We start from the raw sequence: 23,194 nt of genomic DNA on the forward strand, positions 1-23,194 counted from the left end.
ACCTGTGATACCCAATAAAAGAGGCATCCTTATATGTATATCTGTCTCTGATGCTCCACCTCGATATCAGTTCAGTTCTGCTCTCTTTCATCAAAGCATTATTGAGAAGTAGAAATATGTGGAGCTCGGCTCTAAATGTGCAGTGTGAGGTGACGAGCCACAGGACTGGGCTACAGCTTTGGCACTTTGCTTACACCTTTGAGCGATCCATGTACACCAATTATGCACTTGTTTCAACTAAAGGAACACTCTTAGTGTCACAGAAAGTAATCACATAAAAAAGCGTGCTTCTTTCATTGTTAAATATATTGGAATTTTGCATTAAACTGCCTGCAGCAAAACGTGGTAAACCATGTTTGGATGATTCATTTAAATACTTCCCTCCCTAAATTCTGCACTCTGAAACGGAAACTACAAACAGGCCCACATATGCAATAAGCGCAGTATAAAAAATAACTGTCAGTGTTTTCAGTTACAAAATTGACAGACCTCCTTAGGAAATATGACATAGGGTTTTGCACTTGCACTGCTTCAGGAAATCTGGCCCTCAAAATGTAAGTCACGGTGGAACTAGTCTGTTCAGAGGACGTTACATCAATAACCCACTCCTTCCAGCATATGACTTTCTCGTCTTTTTTTTGTTTATCGGTTAATGAGTTGTTCTTGTTTACTTGTCTTTTTTAAAGACCTGAAATGACTCAGAGACATTTAAGTGTGTGAGCAAGAGATGAGCTCATTAACCGAGTGTCTCAATGTGCAATGTCTCTGCAGTTAAAAAAAAAAAATTAAAATGTATCCCCAACACTACATAACCGCCACGGTCAGCAGGCCTTAAACAGTGATTTAATGTTAGCGGCTCACTGTCAGATTATTGTTAACAGTTGCTGTTAATGTACCAATGCATGTATGTGACTTTAGAACAAACAGGGCTTCCCCGTGACAAAGAACAAGAGGACAACAGGAACAGATAATTACTTGGAAAACACCACAACTTGATTTCCCAACTTTCATGTGGGGTCTGTTCAGGCCAGGGGGAGAGCGAGAAAAGGAATTTGGACTCTCTCTCAGTTGGTTAAGCAGCTGTTTCTCTGGAGGTTCAGGTTGGGCAACAAGAGAGTGGAGCAAAGAAAGAAGAAAATAAAAAAGTGAAAAAGTGAGAACAAGGGAAAGAGCGAGAAATGGAGGGGCTGTGTAACTGGAGTCTTGTTTCATTCCAAATCAGATTGCTTTATAGTAACACAGGGGGTGAGTGGTTCCAGGCAGCAGACAAAGGGCCAACAGGATCAATATTGACATTCTCCTTAGTGATAGATGAGTTGGCTGGGTGAGGTCAGGGACTGGACCTTTGTATTAGCCAGCAAGCATTAGTGGTCACGGCTGGGGGACACTTACAGTAACCTTGGCCTTTCAGTATAATGGAGGGTCTGAGGGTGCCCAGGAGAAGTCCCTCCCTTTTATGGGCTTCATTACCGTAACAGAGCTCCGTCCTCCACTGGCTGGATTCAAACACAGATCATTACTTTGTCAAAACAGCTACCAGACCACATTGGCACTTGTGCAGGCAAACTTGTGCAGCAAACAGAATCTCAAAGTGGCAGTTTTTCAACACAGCAGTCGTGGGAGATGAAGAAAGGACAACACAAGACAAAGCAGAGCAAGTGACTGTTTATTGGGTCTTATTCCAGCAGCATTTACAATAGGACAATTTCACTGGTAAGTCTTGCACGGTAGGCAAAGATACACACACACAGAGTACAATCTTTTTCCAGAGTTACAGCAAGACGAGCTACCACAAAATGCTGCAATATAACCCTCCTGCAATTTCCATGTGCTCGCTTTGCTCAAACATTTTAATTGTTGTTTACCTTAAGTGGTCAATTAATCCAAGGCAAACTCATAAAAGAGAAAAGGCTGTGGGCTGCCCAGATAGTCAGATCCAACTAGCCTAAGAATAATGGCTACTAGGGACATCACAGTCGTTGGTGGGAAAGAAGAAGATCATAGTGGAGGGATGAGCATAATAGGAACAACAGAGTAGGGGCACAGGGAGAAAACCTCTGAAACAAAAAAAAGAGAGCGAGAGAGAGAGAAACAAAGCGAGGAGGTGCAATTACACTGTTGCCAAAGAGATGGTGGTAAAAAGGAGAGGAGGTGGAAAAAGTAGAGTGTGAGGAGGAAGAGAAGAGGTCATCTGAGGTGATAGAAATTTGGTGGGTTGGGTTCATCAAAGATGGAGCTTGGCCACTCTCCTCCTCCTCGGATTCTGTTCTGGCTCGGGTTACTCAGTTGACGCCTCTCAAACACAAACACAAACACACACACACACACACGAAACACATGGCTGCAGTCTCCCACGCACATGTTCGTTCTTGTTTCGTACACACTTACAAATCTTTCTTACAGAAACAGAAGTGTCATCAAAATATTGTAAGTCAATGCATGTTGATCCCTATGAAATGCACACATACACGCATAGTCTGTCTCAGAGTCCAAACCACTCGGTGACCCCTCCTCTCCTGGGGTCGAGTTTCTGCCTCTGCTTTTCGTCCTCCATGAACTTCTCCTGCATCTCCTCCATAGAGCCCTCCGCTGGTGCCCGCTCCTTTTCAGGGAAGATGTCAGGAAAAGTAAATGTCTGGCCCAGCGCCTGATGAGGAGGCAAAGAGAGAAAGCACAGAGAAAAAAAATTAGCTTAAAAAACACTGTGTTCTTCCTTAATGAGAGAAATCGGTTGTTTGTCAAGACTAAAACCATCAATCTTGTAAATCACTTTCTGTGCAACAAATATGTCAAACTGTACCTTCCTAAAATAAATCACATTTTTTTTCAAAAATGAAGTGTGTCATCATTCTCACTCTATGTTACTCTTCAAATGACACAGACACTCACTCTCTTGTCTTCAGTTTCTCCAACTTTCTCCCACATTTTAGCTCTCCTCTGTCCATTTCTCTGGTCTTGATTTATTCAGAGGGAAAAGATGGTATCCATTATTTATTCCATACCAACCCATTTCTAGCCATAGCTAATGCATCTCTGGCCAAAATGTAGCCCGTGTCATGTTGCCATAGAGTACAGTACAGACAGCACACATGCACACAAGTGCGCGCACGCACAGAGAGACAGGTCATGCATGCAGACATGCAAACATATCTACAGCCTGTCTCTCTGAGCGTCCCTCGTGGACACCTGGCAACAAGAATTCAGTTGAGACTGATAACAAAAGAGTCAAAGGAGAAAATGGGAGAAAATGCAAGTACATGTCATTTTTATCACGAAGCATTTACATTTTAAGCAAAGTGCTAGAACTTAGTAGTTTGCCCAACAAAAGTAGAACATCTACCACATAAATGTAAAAGCCCAATCCTCAATATATTCGTCAATACATTTAAACACTAAAAGAACCTAGGATCAATTCTCTCATTGAATCAAATTACAGTGAATCACAGAGATAATAACCTCCACCTACAAGAGTTATATATTTGTGCTTAGTTACATCTGAAGCCCATTCTTAACTGTTCTCAGTTGAACCCAGACACCTCGGGCTAAGAACACACCACTACAGTCGACCCCCGGAATTCGCAGGGATTAGGGACCACAACCGCCCGCGAATAGCTGAAATCCGCGAATACTTGAGACCCCCTCTAAAAATGCTTATAACTGCCTATTTTAATTTTCCCGGGAGCTTTGTGTTAGGAATTTGTGCATTGTTTGGTGAATATTTTTTAAGAAAAAAAACAAACAAAACTATTTAATGATATTTTGCTGCTGTTACATTAATGTTAATATTTGAAAATTAGTGTTGACTGTATTGCCACTGCTGTAACTGCAATTAATAAACATCAATTCAAATCTACCGAAAAGGTGCTTTTCACTCACCTCAAACAGTGGATACAAACCTAAATTGCAGGTAGATACAGATCAAACTAAATGTACTGGATGCTGGGGAGCACCATGACAGTTCTATTTTAAAGCTAGCAAGAAACAGCAGAAAACCATGGTGGTACAAAGCCATCTGGGTGAAGCAGGAGCACTTCTTCATAAAAGCAATTCCCCAGGAAAGACATTTCTGAAGGTAAGGGGCAGGCAGTGTAAAGTCCCTAAAGTTGGTGGAATATGTTCACTTAACTCAGAGGTTCCCAAAGTGCAGGGGGGGCGCGGTATGAAAAGAAAAAAAAAAAAAGCGCTTGGACACTGTGGACAGGTTTTTGACGGGGCTCCCACACAAACGCAAAGCAGGAGATGAAGCATCGCCAAATATGTTTCCAAACCAACTTCCTTCCAAACCAAAGACAGGAAAATATGGTGAAGCATATCTTCCCTTTGGCTTCACCTGCACAAGTGCCAAGGTAGGTCTCCCCTGCAAAATTAGTTTCCCTGCGTCGGGAGCAGCGCTGTGCTCTCGAAATCACGGACAAACAGTATCCCACATTCTTGATTTTTAGTTCACAAACACTTCTTGTAATAAAGTTATTACAAGAAGTGTTTGTGAACTAAAATCAAGCTACTATGATGTTTATGCAGTAAAGTTACAGTGGGATACAAATAATATCAGGCTGATCCTGCCGTAATTTGTTCCCCTGTTCAAATCACGGACAAACAGTATCCCACAGCTGTTTATGTGTTTAAACCCATTTTGCACAGAGAGGCATTTTTTGAAAAATGTATTGATAGCAATGTTGAATATTATTACCCAGGAAAAAAAAACAACTACACGTAAAATAATTACACCGTGAAGCCTCTGCCTTTCTGAATGGAGGGACAGTAACTGCGTGTGTATGTAAGCGTGTAAAACCTGAAGATAGTCAGATTAACAGTATTTTGTCTCTATCTGCCATTCTGCAATTCATCTCATGTAAACAATAACGTGGCGCACAGCGTGACGTGAAAAAAGGCACATAACCTTGACGTTGCATGACGAACTCTGTAATCCTCGTCCACACGTAAACACAAAAAAGGAGTTTTAAATAATCTCCGTTTTCGGTGAATCGCAACGCCGTTTACGTGTTGACGAAAAGCCCAAACGCATAGAAACAGCTGAGTTTTCAAAAATACCCGTGTAGTTGTGGACGTAGCGTAAAAGAGTTAGTGGTATATTTTATTACTACCTGTAATTTATTGCCGTTTACTTGTATTTGCTTAATTGTTTACTAAATGTTTGAGGTGTGAAATAAACCGCAATGGAGTTTGTAAACAAAAAATGGGTGTGTGTGTTGGAGGATGTGTTTGTGCGGGGGGGGCGAACATTTTTCTTGTAAAAAGGGGGCCTGGCAAAAAAGTTTGGGAACCACTGACTTAACTGGTCGACTGATACCAGTTAGAAGATCATTACAAAAATCAAAACAAGAGGAAATACTCTACAGTCACTGAAACATTGTACTAAACGGATCCTCGCAATATTCCAAAGGTGGTAGTATCAAGCCTTGGTGATCTTATTTGAGTGTTTCTGAAAAGTGAGACTAGAATCAAAAATCAACCTCAGGTTTTGAACAGCTGATTTAATATGTGCAAATAAAAGACCACAAGAACAGTAAATGGACTGGTTCTTATATAGCGCTTTTCTACTCTACCTGAGCCCTCAAAGAGCTTTAAACAACTTACCTCATTCATCCATTCATACAAGCACTTTTTGTGCTTTTACTAAGCAAGTGCCTTTCTATCCAACTTTCACACACATTCATACGGTAATATTGAAACACCAACCTTCCGATTAGTAAATGACCTGCTGTACCTCCTGAGCTACAGCCAGCACTGTAGCCACCCCTGCATCCAGGATGCAGCTTGTCTGTGCCAATTATACAAATTCTTGTTTTGTCTGAAACGCACACATCCATTTCTTAATAACCGTTCGACATTATATAAGTTTGAAAACAAAAACGAAGTGGAACATAGAGCTGCATTTCATCGGCATAGCAGTGGAATGAAATATTGTATTGCTGCCTAATGTGACCCAGCGGTAACATCACACAAAAAAAGACAGGTCCCAGTATAGATGCCTGGGGGATTCCACACACTGTAAACCCGAATGTTCAAAGTAATTAAATAGATTAAGTAGTGTATACTCAAAGTCTTTAAAAAGTTCTGTTAACTTAAATATGTCAAGTTCGTGTAACATGTTCTTCCTTTTTGAGTAAATGAAACTAATAATTTTTGATTGAATTGAACTATTTCTATATTAAGTAAGCATCACTTAAAATCATAACTTAAGCACAACGTAACACAGTTAAGTTAGGACATATAAGAATGGTAAAGTCCTGTTTTTTTTGTTATTTCAAGTAGGTAGGATTTAATAATAAACTTAATTTATGTAGCACATGCTAAAATACAATATAATCTCAAAGTGTTTCACCAAATAAGTAAAATCAAATTGTCTTAAATGCATTAGTGGAAGACAAAATGTATTTATTTTAATATTCATTGTCTTATCAATGTATCCTATATATATATTTTTAATTTTTTCCGTAAGTGTTGAGCAGCTGCAGGATCAATTTTTATTCGAGTTAATCTCTGATTCACCCTCCGAAGCGAAGGCGGCGCTAATGAGCATTATACACTGATGGTTTACCGCTATTTGGAAAAAAATACGAAACAGAAGAAGTAAAGGTATATGGGCGGGAAACAGCACCAAAGAGGCAACACTGACGACTGGAGAAAGTTGGACCTAACGGCAGCAACTAGCATCACTGGACTTACAGTAAGTTTTCAATGTTGATATTAGTTTATTGTTAAAATACGAATATTTAGTTGTATTTTGGGTGCGTGTCGAAAAGAATAGCAGAAATGTCGGGTCCGTGTTTTTATGTGCTTTGCTGCTCTCCCGAAGGAAAGTTTGCGCTTGCAGAGCTAGCATTAAGTTGTTGTAATGAGGGTCATGAGGCTGTTTAAAAAGTTAGATACTACTTGTTCTAGAGGTGGCGCCCGGTCGCCTAGTATGAAACAAAGTGTTTTAATCTCTCTAAATTTTGAAACCCCCTCTCATGACTCAGAATAGTTGGGTCCAAACAAGCCCGTTGTCCCTGCAGTTACACAGCGGAGATACCTGTCTGCAGTGAGAGTGCTTTCAACCCGTTTTCTTGTTAGAAACGCTATATTTTAAACTATATGTGCGAATAAGTGGTGCAGGTGTATTAGGCGTTTGAGCAACGGTCTCGATAGGTGTTTTTTATATATATCAGTCACTTTACCCCGTAGAATGATCGGGAAACTCATCCTTCTAATACACCTGCTCTGACGAGCCACGTTGTTCACAAGCCAGAGTTAGAGGGCCAATGAAAGAGCAGGGCCCACGCATGGTCTCCTCTCACTTTGCCTAATTAGTGGAATCACTTGTCAATCAACTTCTGCCAACCAATTGGCACTCTTGGATCACTAAGGTCCTAAAAAACAAACCTGTCAATCAAAACAACCAGACTCATTCGGAGAGAGAAGCAGTGATGAGGAGCCTGACATTTTTGACATTAACTGTGTATGCACATTAAATAATTTCAAATAACATATGTTTGGGGGAACCTCTCATCAGTAAGGCTTTAGTTTGTAGAAATGGCGTTGTTGTTTATTTAACCATGCCGTTAAAGTTCAAGTGCTGCTGCTTTTCTTCAGTATTGTAATATTTGCTCGATGGCTTTAGTATCTTAACTAGAGATGCATTCACACTTTGGGGATTAAATGAAAAAGATCATTAACAGGGAAAAATTATAAATGGAAGTATTTATAATTGGTCACCGTTTGGATGCTTTTTAATTGTTCATCAGTTTATGCCTTTGGATCTCTATGTTCCAGCTTCAAGAATTAAGACAGAGTCAAGGCAGAGAACTGGGGATGTGATAAAGATACCAGGTAATTCATTTTGTTTGTGAATTCTTCTACCAATCACCTCTCTCGCTCTCTCTCGAGTTGTCTTAAAAATATGTTAAACTAACTACTAAACCAACTTTACTTATGCTATTTTCCACCTATAGATTCTTAAATAAAACAAATTGTTTTGAGGAAAACAGGTTGCCATTTTAAAGCAGTGTTAGCTGTAGTCCATGACCATGTTTTTGTGAGCTAATAGTAATTCACTTATTGTTATTATTTATCACTTATTAATATAACTTAAGTTGTAAGTATAAGGAGTTCTGTTTTGTTTCCAACATGATCTGGCAGTGTAAGTTGTGCGCAGCTTCCTTCACCTCCAGAATACAGTTATTTAGACACTACAGGCTGCAGCACAGCCACTATTCCTGAATCAGCCCTCTTCCATGCCTCTACACTGATTGCATTTGTACATTTCAGACACTTAATGCACTGAGTACTCATTTGTCAAGATATCATACAGCACAACTTAGCAGTTGTGCAGAGCAGAGTCAGAGGCCTGTGTTATTTAAATGCCCTTTATGCACATTTCAGCAACCCTTTTCTGAAACAGGCCTTTTCAGTCATCTCAGAAAGCATTTGAAAAATCATGAAACAGTGACATGCCCATATAAGGATTGTAGATATAGCACAAATGTGTACTCTTCATTCAATTCCCATAAAAGTAGAGCACACCAAGCAAGTCTTGCAACAGACTTTCAAAGTGATATTGTCAGTGAGGATCCCCATAATCTCCAAGCCAGTATTTCTGAAGTAGCTAGTGACTTGCATGAAGAATGCCCAGGCCAGAGCACGGAAGTGGGGAATGATGATCAGTGTGACACTGACAGTCTAAGAAATCAACTTAAAAAAAATGTGTCTTCCTTATTCCTAAAGATGCAGGCTATCCTCCATGTCTCAAACACGGCTACTCAAGAAATAGTAGAACACTTGAATCAGATCTTCTCCTTATCTGAGCCGTTGATCAAAGAGGCAGTTAGTGACATATTGCAGAGAAACGGTCACAGTATTGCAGAACCTACACTGAGTGAAGTTGTTGCCACTGTCATGGACTGCAATGTTCTGTCTACATCAACCTCTAAAGGTGCTGAGTTGAGTTCAACCAAGCGCAGAAAAACCTTTATTGAGTGCAACTACCCTTGTGTAATGCCAGTGGAGTATCAGCTGGATCAACCTGGACATACCAGCATGTATGTTCCTATCCTTTCAATGATTCAAGAGTTGTTTAAAAACACAGACATTCTTAAGAAGATTACTGAACCAAATACTGCATCTGGTCAATATGCATCATGCTCTGATGGCTCTCATTTCCTTGAAAATGACTTACTGTCAACAGGGGATCTCATCCTACCACTCCAGCTATATATTGATGAGCTTGAAATTGCCAATCCACTTGGCACATCATAAAATTCACAAACTTTGCGCTGTATATTGGGTCCTCGCTAATGTACCACCAAAATACCGATCAGCATTACATGCTATACAGCTAGCAATACTGGTAAAAGTGACAGACCTCCGTAAGTATGGATATGCAGCTGTACTTGCTCCATTGCTGCGTGATGTTTGTACTCTGGAACAAGACGGTGTCTTCATTGAAAGAGTTGGCCAGAATGTCAGAGGCACCATCTTTTGTGTTTCTGCTGACAATTTGGCTGCTCATGGATTAGGTGGCTTTGTAGAGTCATTTAGAGCAGGCCATGTTTGCAGATTCTGTATGGGCTCAATTGAACAGTTTCAAGTAATTGAAGTCAGAGAGAAGGTTTCCTCAGAGAACCGAAGCCAGCCATGACCTACATGTACAAACCATTCAAGAAAGTGACACTTTGAGCAGCCACTTTGGTGTTAAAGGTGGCTGTGTTTTTTGCGTGAGTCCCTGAATTACTTCCACACAATCACGGGGTTTCCTCCAGATATACTCCATGATCTTCTGGAAGGTATTGTTCCCATGGAGCTTTCTCTTTGTGTTAAAGAGATGATCCGGCTGAAGTACTTCACTTTGGAGTATTTGAATCACAAGATTACATCATTCCCATATCAGCACACCGATAAAGTGGATAGACCTCAGCCCCTTCCAAAAATGTTTCTTTCTCGAGGAACGATTGGCGGTAATGGACATGAAAATGCCACTCTGCTCAGACTTCTTCCATTGCTTGTTGGCAGTGTAGTACCAGAGGGTGATAAGGTATGGGCAGTTTTGATGGAACTGAAAGAGGTGGTAGAGTTAGCACTGTGCCCATCATTTACTGATGAAACCTTAGACTATTTTGTGTGCAAAATCAGTGATCATAGACAGGCACTGCTAGAGGTTTTCCCTGAGGTTAGGCTCCGTCCTAAACATCACTACGTGGAGCATTATCCTGCTCTAGTTAAGTGCTTTGGGCCCCTGCTGCACGTTTGGACCATGCGGTTTGAGGCCAAGCACCGCTTTTTCAAAAGAGTGGTGCATGACACTCAAAACTTCAAAAATATTTTGAAGACAATGGCAGTCAGACACCAACACATGATGGCATATCATCTTGCTGCGCCATCATTTTTCAAGCCAAAAACTCAGGCATCCAGGGTTGACTCTGTTCTGGTTTCAGCTCTACCAGAGGTTGCTCAAGCACACATTAGAGAACAAACAACTAGTGACACAATCTACAAGACATCAAAGGTGACCATTGATGGCACAGACTATGTCTGTGGAATGTTTCTGTCTGTAGGAGTCAGTGGTGGACTGTCTAAATTTAGCAAAATAAAACAGATCTACCTTGTGAATCACAATGTATCTTTTCTGTGTTGTGACTATGAGTCCTGGTATGTTGAACATCTGCGGTCCTATGAGCTGTCAACTGCTGACACAAGCCTGTCAATCCACCTGCAGTCTGATCTCAACGATACAGTCCCTCTCTCGGCATACACGATAGACGACTCGCTGCTGCTGACCCCCAAGCGGTTCATTCAAGTGAGACAGAACTGAGTTAAGGTAATAATGAATGGTTCTTTTATTTATTAGTTATTGTGTTTGTATTCATTTTCTGTATAATTGAGCAATTAATATATTCTATATCGTACCTTTTAACATCCTGATTTTGTCTTTTCATTAGTACAATGGCAGCTGCACCTCCCCAACAACCAATGCTTATTCGTGTTGTTGAGACAGACCGGGCTAGAAAATTAAAACTCAGCTCACGACCAGCCTCTGTTGATGCACTGATCAAGATTATAAAAGAACAGCTGGAAATCGACCTTGACTTCAGTTTGCTTTATGAAGATCCAGACTTTGACGGGAAACTTACTTCCCTTGCGGACATTGAGGAATTGCCAGAAAAAGCTGTTGTGCACATCTCACTTTCAGAAGACTCCAGCTCTACTGCGTCTACTGATCTACTTTCAGATGTGTCATCTCCTGAACGTCTTAGTAGGTGGCCTCAAGGTCCTTTTCCAGTTCCCACATTTGCATTTGATGTTGAACTGAAACTTCAACATGGAAATGCCGAATATGAGAGGAGCAACAGACACCTTAAGCTGACTAGAGACCTCAAGCACGACATTTTAGAAAAGCTTGCATCTACTATGTATAGTTTTAAGGCTTACCCAAGTGATAAAGAGATTGCAAAAGCTGCTGAGGCTCTCGTAGCCAAACATCCCTGCTTGAAGGAAGCAGGATCTGAGACTGGCTGGAATGGATGGAAAAATAGTATCAAGTTTAAGATGGGCAATTATAGGACCAAGATGAGACGGGCTGGATGTCAGGAGGTCACTGTTAATGCTGGGAAAAGAAGTAGAAGTAATCCTGATAATGAACCTTCACATTCCAACATTAAAAGACCCAAGCGAGCAGAAGTCAACTTCCTACCAAACTTTCCCCAAGGAAAGGATCCTTCAAGCCTTGACCAGTTGAGGCAAGCAATTGTTGAAGAAGTCAAGAAGGCTGAGAAGAACCTGCCCCTCATTAGAAAGTTGATGGAGACCACATTTCCCCTGCGCAGACAAACCATAGTGATGTCCTGCCCACCAGTGAAGGAGCTCTTGGACCTCTGGCCTGCTCTAAAAATGGAGTCTGAGGTAATATGGATCAGCCCTCTTTAAAATGAAAATTGTAATTCTTACTCATGTGGCAGCTTTTTGCTGCTTTATAAAGGTGTGCGAGATTCTTCAAATTGAACTGTATTGTCCTTCTGCTGTAGTTGTATGCAGAGTTTCAGCGGATTACAAATCAGAACCTGCCCAATACATTCTACGCTGAACTTGACCGCCATCTTCCTTGACTGATGACCTTATTCAGACAGAAGGCATCAAAAACTGGGAAGACAGCAGATGCCCTGGCTGAAATTCTAAGAATTCACGATGAACAGGTAATAATTAATTACACATTTCATAGGCTGAACCAGTGGAACATTGGACAGGTTCAATGATTTAAATGAGCTTTTTGAATTTTGCTATTAGTCCACTTTGTGTTTGCTATTTGTCTGACTGTATTAAAGATGTGAACAGGTTATTTGTGGACATATGTTCTGATTTGATTGTTGTTGTTGTTGTTCAGTAAACTCACCAGTATATACAATTCTGTTTTTATCTGGCAATAGGAAATCCATGATATCCACACCAAGCGCACTACCGTTCTCCACGCCCTTCCTGTCTATCTGCGTGAGGATGTCTCTGGATTTTTCAGAACCTGCACTGTGAGTGTCCTTAAGTATCTAACAGACACTACTGTGTATATAAACAGTGCATCAAAGTACAAACATGTATTTTGATGCACTGTTTGGACTTACCTTTGTTTAGTCTACCCATACGGTTTCCATGTATGGTCTTTTCTGTCGCCTCACTACGAATGAACTGAATTGGTGTTTTGTTGAAAGTGATAAGATGTTTAGTAAAACATTTTCCTGTGTATTTCCTTTAGCTTAGTTTCAGTCTATCTCACACCACTTGATTCTCTGGTGAATTAGCTGATTTATGTGTGCAGAACATGGATATTCTGTTTTTCACCTCTTACAGTGAGACCCAGGTCTCCCTTGTAAAAGAGGTATTGGATCTCAACGGGAGTTGGTAAAATGAAAAATTATATGTCGTCTGTTGTATTTCTTGGGTTAGATTGTGATTAGTATCTCTTTTTCATTCATTCAGGACGAACCTGATGAGTTGGAGCTTGATGGTGTTGAAGTGGCCCTCTTCACTGTCATCAGTGACCATGACACCACAAGTCCAGTTCACTACCAACCTGTGAAAATCTCTGTCGTCATTGAAAGTGATGCCGTGGTCAGTCTCCCAGATTTGGTGAAGCCTTCCTGGTAATGTTTGGACTGATCTATGCACTTCACCTCAGCTACCCCAAAGCCCTGACCAACACTTTAGAATTTACTCAAAAGATTTTACTTGGTCTAGAAAGTGGTAAACTGTCACCCAGGTTACAGACCCTCAAGAATGACTTGGTTATGTAGGAACTCATCTGAAAGAAGGATGCAGGGTAAAGCATTATAAAAGGCTAGTTCAAAGTTCTCTCCTTTTATCTAAATAATGCCTCAAAACGTTATTGCATTACTCTACAGGTGTTCAGCCAATAGGTCCAAACTATACAACGTGCCTTTGTCCTCATTAACATAATGCAAAGCAACACTAATTTTTTGAATGTTTTAATGTTTTTCGTAACACTATTTCTAAAACATTGTGGGCTGCGCAAGATGACCTAAATTTCACTGTTTGATGCTGGATAATGTAAAACAAATAGCATTGTAATTCACTCAAATTGCTGCCCTGTTGCCTTATTCAGATGTTAGCCAGAGAGCCAAAAGCACATTTTGATATTATTTATTATTATTATTAGGCATTATTTTTTATTACTCTGACAGTTTTCCTGACTAAACAATTTTTGGTCTGGTTATTTTAATTTATAAATGTTTTTGTTAATTATTTTTTATTTATTTAATTTAAAAAAATGTATTTAATTTCAACATAATGTGCTAAAAGGGAGCAGGCAAGATACTGTTCAATGGCAGATGTTTATGACTTTTGCATATTAAGTTACCGATACTCAGTGTAATTGAGGCAATCAATTGCCTCAAAAATTTTAAGTTTTGAGTCACATGTTTTTAAGTATCAAGTATTCAACATATTTGACTATGGTGTACTTAAAATAATGACAACACAAACTAATAAACGTTTGAGTTTTGTTAACATAAAAATGTTGTGGTTGTGTACTTATTTTTTATAAGTTCTGTGAACTTGTTCCTTTGAATTTGTAAACTTGAAACTTTAAGTCATATTAACTGCAAATATTTGAGTTGACCGTTCTCAAACGATACAAGTACCATGTAATCCAAACTTTTATGTTCTGGAAAAATTTGACTTTTAAGTTGATCAACTCAAAAAAATTGAGGCAATCGATTGCCTCAATTTTTTTGAGTTCTGGTAACTTATTCGGGTTTACAGTGCAGTTCAGTGCACAGTATTGGGAGGTGTGGTCACCAATGGAAACAAAAAATGTACATTATAAACAAATGTGTTTGGCACAACAACGCATTCAGACAATGGTTCTGCTTGCCAAAACTGCTGCAGAGGACAAACAAAACAAAACAAAAACGAAAAAAAAAAAAAAAGAGTGTCGTAGTCACTAAAAATATATTGCGACTCCCGCAGTGTAGAAAAAAACAAAACAAATGAAAGAAAGAAAAAAATTTGTTTGAATTGTTAGATATGATCTATACAACTACAGAGCTGTCCCAGATATAACAACTCAGTGCTGCAGCCTCTCTATTAAAATTTGATGGTCTACTGTATCAACTGCTGCACTGAGTAGTACTAGAACAGAACATTCACTGCTATCAGCAGTTCTTAAGATATCATTTGTAATCCTAATAAGCACAGTATCACTTCTTTGATGCTACATAAAACCTAACCTTTTCAAAGATACTGTTCTGATGTAATGCTTCAACAAGCTGTAGACAGACAATCTTAAAGTATTTTGCTATAAAAAGTAACTTGTTATCCAACTTCTCTGTGGTAGCCCAAACCTGTAGATAGCTGTGAGGGAGCTAGGAGGAGGCTGAGAAATCAAGTTTTTGGTTGTGGCTCGAGAGGAAGGGTAGCAGTTGGGGGAAAACCCAAAAGGCAGCTTTAGGGGATGGCAAGGAAACATCACCTCTATGTCCTCCTGCCTCCAGCTGATGACCCTGCAACTGACATTCTGGCAGTGGTGGAGGTGTGACAGGCTTAGGAGAAACATCTCAACCGTACAAGAATCTACTACTGCTGCTGCCACCACTGCTATTACTGTTGCTGCTGTTACTGTGTTTACTACTTTAATTACTGGTACTATCCATCACTATTGCTACTGTGACTGCAGCTGTTGTTGTCATCAAATTAACCAAATCTACTTCCACATAAAAGCTGAGCAAGGGAGAAAGTAAAACTGAAACACAAACAGTTTAATTGGATCCAGTTAAAAACATTTTTTGCAGACACCTACATTATCACTTACAGTCTACCTTTTTCCCCACCTGATGTATATCAGTTTTCCATATTTGCTCTTTCAACACCATGAAAATATGAGAAACGTCATGTAATTATACAGATAACATTGTTGTTCCGTTTTTACAAGTGCTTTTTTCTACATGACCACAGAACACTCACACCAAACCCAGTCAGAGTTTATGCACACTTGTAAATGTTTATACTAGAGATGGACCGATCCGATATTATGTATCGGTCCGATACTGACCTAAATTACTGGATCGGATATCGGCGAGAAATAAAAAATGTAATCGATCCATTAAATATCGAAAAAGCACCTCACAAAACTTGCGACATGGCGTAACTCGGCTCATAACCGTAGCACGTAGGAGCAGTGTGCTCACGTGATAGAGGGGCTGCGTGTATTTGTAGCCTCCTACCAAACCAGCATTTCATCTCCGAGGAAGTTATCCCAGAGAGAAGTAAAGCAAGTGTGTAAGTTCATCTCTGAATGTTTTGTAAAGCGTTCCCATGTTAAGCTTAACAACCGATATATGGAGCAACTGCCTCTTCTCTCCCTCACCTTCCTGCTGAAATCGTGAAACTGCTTAATGATCAGCTGATCGTCTTTTCTGTTGCGACTCTGTCTCTCTTCTTTGTTTTTGGCCCACTTTGCACCAGAAAGAGGAAACCAGCGGCGGAACAACAGCAGCACCTTTAAGCTTGATAAGCTGTTGTTAGAATTTATTTAATATTACTTTCTACACCAGGATCCTTTTCACGTAGCTGACGGCTGGTAACTGTGCAGGGGCGGATCTAGCAAAGTTTAGCCAGGGGCCGATAGGGCATTAACAGGAAAAGGGGCATAAAGACATACTTTTCTTTCTTATTCTCATTTAAAATATCTAGCTTTTAATAAATAATTATCCGAATCTTACACCCAAAGGGGCGATGGGGCGATCGTGGCTCAAGAGTTGGGAGTTCGCCTTGTAATCGGAAGGTTGCCGGTTCGAGCCCCAGCTTGGACAGTCTCGGTCGTTGTGTCCTTGGGCAAGACACTTCACCCGTTGCCTACTGGTGGTGGTCAGAGGGCCCGGTGGCGCCAGTGTTCGGCAGCCTCGCCTCTGTCAGTGCGCCCCAGGGTGGCTGTGGCTACTATGTAGCTTGCCATCACCAGTGTGGGAATGTGTGTGTGAATGGGTGGATGTCTGGATATGTAAAGCGCTTTGGGGTCCTTAGGGACTAGTAAAGCGCTATATAAATACAGGCCATTTACCATTTACCAAAGTTTTAATCTGATGTAAAATGTATAGAAGTCCATTACTGTATATAGTAACTATTAAGTCTAATATACCCTAGTAAGCTATAGTACTTTTTCCTTTGGGAAGGTACCATCTGTGAATTCTGCAATTCTGTTGAAGAAAGATGTTGAACCCATTTAATTATTCTTGAAAAATAATTTATTTCTGTGGAATTTTTTTTTTTTTTTTTCCACACTGCATCAAATTAAAGTTGATTACATCGATTAAGCATCATGAGGTGGAGGGTGGGGGGTGGTTCCCTATTTTCTTTTGCTGGGAGTTTGCAACCCTATTAGTTAGGTTGCTTAATATTTCTGCTAAGTACTCTTTAAAATACCAGACTAGGGAGGATGGAGTAGGTTTAAGGTTATTAGATTGATCAGTGTTGCTGAACTATGAAATATTTTGGGTGCAGTGTATTTTTTACATACAGGTATAACAGAATAGCTTTAGTGTTGTTGTTTATTTAAACTTGAGTATGAACCTATACAAAATGCAGCAAGATATTAAAAAAACAGTTTTATTGATTAAAAAACACACTATATCGGATTCATATCGGTATCGGCAGATATCCAAATTTATGATATCGGTATCGGACATAAAAAAGTGGTATGGTGCCATCTCTAGTTTATTCTGTAAGTCTTGTGTATCTTTATGATGTGCTGTTAGGGGTTACCAAAAAATGAAAATAAGGATCATTAAAACTGTAGTTTACACTACCAGCTTCCACTTCATAATAAAAAACCTCTTAAATGACTCTCAGATTTATCAATTATTGTGTGTAGAGGCCTGCTACAATAAAAAATAAATTGCTTCAATGAACACAATTGTCAATCAACTAAATATGTGAAACATTCTGTATGGGGTCAGTGTGTAGGCGTTAAGGAATGGTCTGGCTCTGATGTGAATGTTACTTTGTCTGTCTCCAACCCCCAAAATACCAAGAGAAACATGCATATAATTGCTGCAAAGCATAGTTTAATTCCCAGAGGGAGAGGCAACATGAAGCTAAAGATGCAGAATGAATCCGACTGTGTCTACTGTAAAAATAGCCGTGAATGAGGACAGCCTATAGCATTTTGGGCAATATGCTAAAATTTGACATACTCCAGCAACTGGTAACTGCTGATAGATTTCAGAGTCTGCACAGTGGGGTGTGAAAAACTGGCAAACAATAAGCTTACCAAGTACAAGCTCCAGTAAGCTTATTAGTTCATAATATGGTTGGGCATGAGAATGGACCCTCCACAATGGTCTTTGTTCTGCAGCACTCGACTTGGACTATATGATCACAGTTCTCCGTGGCACTACCTGCCAAAACCCTGGTTCTGATGAGGATTTCCAACAGTGTCTGTGTACAATTCCTCACACTGCTTAAAACAACAAAAAGTAAAGCATTACCACCAATTCTGTATTAAATGAATTGTTTTAATGAGTCAGAGTAGTAAATCAAAAAAGAACAATCACCTCAACTGCCGAACACTGGACATTAAAAATAACCAAATTTGTTAAAATTCCTGCATCTTGAGTTTGCAGTGATTGTGTTATGTGTAGAGTTACAGCTGAAAGAGCAAAAGCACAGCTGTGGTCTTTCTTTGTGTGTATGGTAATTTTGTCAGTGTCACAAGATTAAATTCTGGCGTGTCTTGCCCAAGTCATTACCCCTGTTTTTGATTAGCACTCAAGCACCAAACCCCAGAAAATGGTATTTGGAAAAGCCTGACTAACTCCGTCCAACCATCCAAAACACATTATGGAAACTGCTATTTTGGTAGGATACTTCACACAGGCCTGAAATCATGTTACTCTCAACATGTGGCCATTTGGGTCTGAATTCTGATACCAGATTTGAGGAGTGCCTGGAGAAAAACATGCACAACCTTCAATCAAAAGCCACCCTGTTCTTATGTTTCCGTCTTGCGGCAACAATTGCATTTCAAACTACAGGAGGTTTTCTAGTGAGTGCAGCATATCAGTAAGAGACGACTGTGAAAATAAGTCAGGCACAGACAGAGAACTGCCAAACACCAGAGAAACACCTGGAAAACACCAGTACAGCCAAGGTCTTCAGTGTCTCGCTGCACTCTCGCACACTGTCATCGAGGAATCCAGAATCCAGAACGCAAACACTGGATGAGGCCAAAGGAAGTTTTCTTGCAGGAGTAAGAGAAGGAGAAAGGAGAAGGAGGTCAAAGGGAGAAAAATGGGGCTAGAGTATACGAGGAAGTAAATGTGACAGGAAAAAGATGAAAGTAGGAGGTGACGAAGGAAGGGGTCTACCCCAGTGCTATAAACACAAGAGCTCACAACAACATGAACAATGAAGCAGTGAATGAAACAAGACTTCACCCGACCTGAACCAAACATTGTCGCATGACAATTCCCAGTTATACAGTGCAGTTCTGGACACCTTATGTATACAGACAGTGAAGATTAATACCAGCCTCGGAGAGCGCGATTCACAAAAACAACAAAGCCCCAAGACTGAAATCAACAAAGAGCTGAGACTCGTTAAACAAGTCTTATTGTTGGCAGCAGGCCGCGCCCTGTGTGTGTGCGTGCGTGCGTGTATGTATGTCAACCGTCTGCTGGACACATTTCCGCAGTGGGAGAAAGTGTTGGCAGAGAGGATTCATATTTTTGTTTGAAATGTATACATTGCACCACAGCAGAGGCAAAACCCCCAGTCCCATCCATCTCCTTGCGCTCTGAGCTAAAACGATCTTTCCTGTGTGTCTGTCTGACTTTCTCTGTGTATCTGAGTGAGAGAGGGAGTGTGTGTATGACTGCATATTGAGTGATTTATGGTGATGACCTAGTCCTGGCCAAAAAGGACAAAAGTGGAGAAAGAGGCAATATTATTATGGATATTTCTCTTCAACATTTGTTCCTCTAAGGGTTTTATTTCTGGTACTCGTTTAGTTCCTAGATGACAAAATGAAGGAGGTGTATTTTCCCTCTCTCTACATCTTTGCCATCTTCAACGTGCTCCCAGTTGACTCAAGCTGCCATCCAGGAATATTGGGAAGCGATCCCGTACTGCCATGAATGTAAACATACTCCTCTTACGCACATGAACAATCCATTACAACACAGTTCTCCTCTCAGTGGGGAAAAGAAAGAAATGGGTGGTGGGGGGGTAAATGTTGTCACTGACTCATTACCAAACCGTTTCACTTTTCCCATCTGTAGGTACATGTATATTTCTTTATTAAGCTCTAATTCAGTGCGTTGTTTTGCTCCAGGAACTGTGCATTTAGACTGTCAGTCTAGCCAGTGTCACATTTGGGGACCACTGTCAGAGATTTAACCAGTTGGTGGGGGCAGCTGTCAAATTAGGAAAAACAACTGGTGTCAACATGTTTTCTTAACCGCTACATTCAGCAGGAACTGAACTGCTTGTATGTAGTTCATGTAAGCCTCCCAGGCAACACTGTACTTGAGTGAAATGACCCCATCTGAAACCTGAGTTTGTCGAATCCACATGTGCAGTCCTGCACATACACAAAGTCATACACACGACCTAAGTAACCCTCTTTGCTGCCCCCAGAGAGGGGAAAACAGACGACAAGGCAAGAGATGGAAAGAAACACATAAAGGACAATTATTCAGTTCGATCGACCTGTGACAAACTGAGCATGCAGTCATAGCTTAAAAACATCTCTAAGAAAAAAGGTTTTTTTTTTGGTTTTAAAATTGACTCCTTGTGGGTGCATTATTAAAACAGTTGTAATAAGTGTCCTTTAAGAAGAGGGGGAGAAAAAAAATGAAATCAATTCAAGAAAAAACAATGGCTGTTATATTTAACTATAAAATATGGAAGCCACAGTTGCTCTGGATGGATATGTTCAAGTGTCTGATGAAAACAGGAAAATGCCAGGTGACCTGGAGCTGAATAGAACATTGTGGCACAGTCGCAAGCTGAAGACAGCAAAGGCTAATTCAACCTGCTTCTCTGGACTGTGACCAGACTTCATGATGTGAAAGATGATATATTAAGATCTTGATCCCTCTGAATGCCAAGGATAGAATAGGAACTATGCCACGGCTAATAATAATAATAATAATAATAATAATAATAATAATGATAGAAAAAAGAGGTCTGATCACTAAACTCCATTGAGGTAAGTTTGATTTCATTTTCCAATATCCCAAATCCACAAAATAGCCTTTTTCATATCACATTTTATGTCCTCTGAAATGAAAGAAGCATGGAGCAACATTTTATTACTTTAAAGACTGTTTAACAGCTGTAAAACTACTCTCCAGGTCAAATAGTGACTTTCATTCAGATAATCTCAATAAAATCCATGTGAAAAGACCTAACCACTCTTTTACAGCCTGAGATCAGCATTTCTTTTGTGCTCTCTCAAAACATCAAGCACCGAGAGTTATTATGGAGCTAAATAAGTTGTGACTGTGAGGTGGGGGTCAAGTACACCACCTTCTTGGATGACCACACTTGACCGAGTTAAAGAAAAAGGAGTTCTTCAGGTGGTTATACAGCCTCAGAGGGCTTTAAATGGTCTGAAAATCGAAACTGAGCCATTAACGCCAGCTCTTATACACTGCCAGAAAAACAATCCCCTCATTTGATAGGGGACACAAAGATAAACTGATAAGCTACAAAATCACTTACAAGTGAAAAGAATAACACGGATCATCTAATTACAACGCTGAGAAACCCTAGACCAGGGCACGCATGTAGCTTTTATGTTGCCATGTACCACAGATGCAATTTAATGTTGCAGCTCAATGATATTGAGCTAATCAAAAATCAAGCACATGTAGACAGATGCTAATAAAGTGAGAGAGAAATCTGGGTCATGAAGAGGCGGAGAGGTGCTGACAAGACGGTGAGAGGCAGTGGCTTATGTGGCTAGAGAACAATGTGGTGATGTGAGGTAAACCGCATACCATGATGAGGTAAAAGACAGACACATCTTGAATAGTGGTGTGTGTACATGTGCGCAGAAGCCGATAAAGAGACACTATCCAAACAGGCTGATAGTGATTTTGAAGGTAACGATACAAATACAGACGATACAATTCCCACTTCATAAATACAAGTGAAAAGGGGTTTTAAACAAAATTTAGTAAATTAAATTTAGTAAGTAAAAATCATATCACAATATGAGGAAAATTTACTTATAATTAATATTAATTATAGTTCCATTTCTGACGATGGAAAAAAACCAAACAAACAATACTGTCAATCTACTAAAACGAGGTACCAGCAGCAGCATTGTACTGCAGTATTAGTGACACATTCACTGCCACAGTGTTAACCACCTAAAAGTAAAGGTATACCATGACTGCTCAACACTTTAGTTTAATGATTTATTGATATCATCAAATAATGAAACGGAAAAAATATTTTCTACTTGTGAAGTTGTATCTTTGATAAGACTTTTCAACCAGCTGCTTAAAGTCATTGCATCAGTAATGAATAACATGCACCATTTGCTCTTCCTGTCATATGGAGTGCAGCTAGCAATGCTCGGTGGAGTCATCTGTTTACATTTGGGTTGCAGATCACCAGCTGTTAGAATCTCCTCCTTTGAAGCCTGGTTGTAGTCATTGGTGGGGTTTTTTTTTTTTTTTTACCTCAAGTGCTTTGTTGTTTCCAGCTTTTTGAAAAGCACTCTGCTTTGTTAGAGGTAGCTGAAATATGTCCATTTTTGCCAAATGGTCATTTGAGGCCATCACATGACTCTTGCTTTTTGACATGTCTGGACATGTCTCCTTGGGAATGTAAATACCTGGTGTTGCCATAGCAATTACATAAGAATTTACATTCTTTGCTATCAAAAATACGGCAGCATGGTGGTTATCACGGTTGCCTCACATCAATTAAAGCTGCAAGCAGCGATATGAGGGCCCTCGCACCCCAGCACGTCGAGCCAAGCCCAACACCTAAAACCAGCACGTCCAATCTGATGTCACATTGATGGAATTCATGCATTTAACCACCAGCTAACATTTCATCTCATTCAACCATTATTATAGTCGTCCCACTAGGTGGCGCTCTAACCATTACTGACAAATGGCATTACAAACATTTCCGAGCTCGAGTCTCATCACGCCTGCGACCTTTGGGAGAGATTGGACATTGTGTTTTTGAGTGACAGCAGATGACTGCTTTTTGGCGAGTGATTGAAACTCCACGTGCCGCCATGACCACCCCATTTCCCTGAACGTAAAAAGCTTCGCAATTTAACATCACAAAGGTCTTTGGATTCCACGCACTGGAGATCGCGTAAATCTAATGAAATCCCTTGGAGGAGTTCGTCAAAGAACGGTGCCTGAAAAGAGGGGAAAATGTCGCCAAAATTACACATTAATTTCAAAATGGCTGACTTCCTGTTGGATTTGGGATATTGCTCCAAGAGACTTTTTTGTATATCTTGATATCTCCAATAAGCTTACCAGGTTTCAGACTCATACATAAAACACAGAGCAGGGGCTGATTTTTTGAAATTTTATAGGGGGCGCTGTGGAGCCATTTTGCGCAATTCAATGAAAATGGTAAAATAACAATAAAGCGCTCATCACATTGGAGGTGTGCGCCAAATTTCACGACATTTTAAACTTTCCAAGCCCCTCAA

The 23,194-nt window shown here is 40.1% G+C and overlaps 1 protein-coding gene and 1 long non-coding RNA gene across 2 annotated transcripts in view; one reads left to right on the forward strand and one right to left on the reverse strand.

Annotated features, from left to right (window-relative positions):
• Positions 1-1,649: 1,649 nt before the first annotated feature.
• Positions 1,650-23,194, reverse strand: part of mrpl23 (mitochondrial ribosomal protein L23) — a 59,052-nt gene continuing 37,507 nt past the window's right edge. The window contains exon 5 of the mRNA XM_031756499.2: positions 1,650-2,647. Coding sequence (XP_031612359.1) covers positions 2,483-2,647 — 165 coding nt within the window. The 3' untranslated portion in view covers positions 1,650-2,482. The remainder of the gene's footprint in view (positions 2,648-23,194) is intronic.
• LOC120441313 lies at positions 7,807-12,098 on the forward strand. The gene is made up of 3 exons (XR_005613978.1): positions 7,807-7,833; positions 11,661-11,898; positions 12,021-12,098. It is a non-coding gene; the product is annotated as an uncharacterized LOC120441313 (long non-coding RNA).

This window comes from Oreochromis aureus, linkage group 7 (assembly GCF_013358895.1).
Source record: "Oreochromis aureus strain Israel breed Guangdong linkage group 7, ZZ_aureus, whole genome shotgun sequence".
NCBI lineage: Eukaryota > Metazoa > Chordata > Actinopteri > Cichliformes > Cichlidae > Oreochromis > Oreochromis aureus.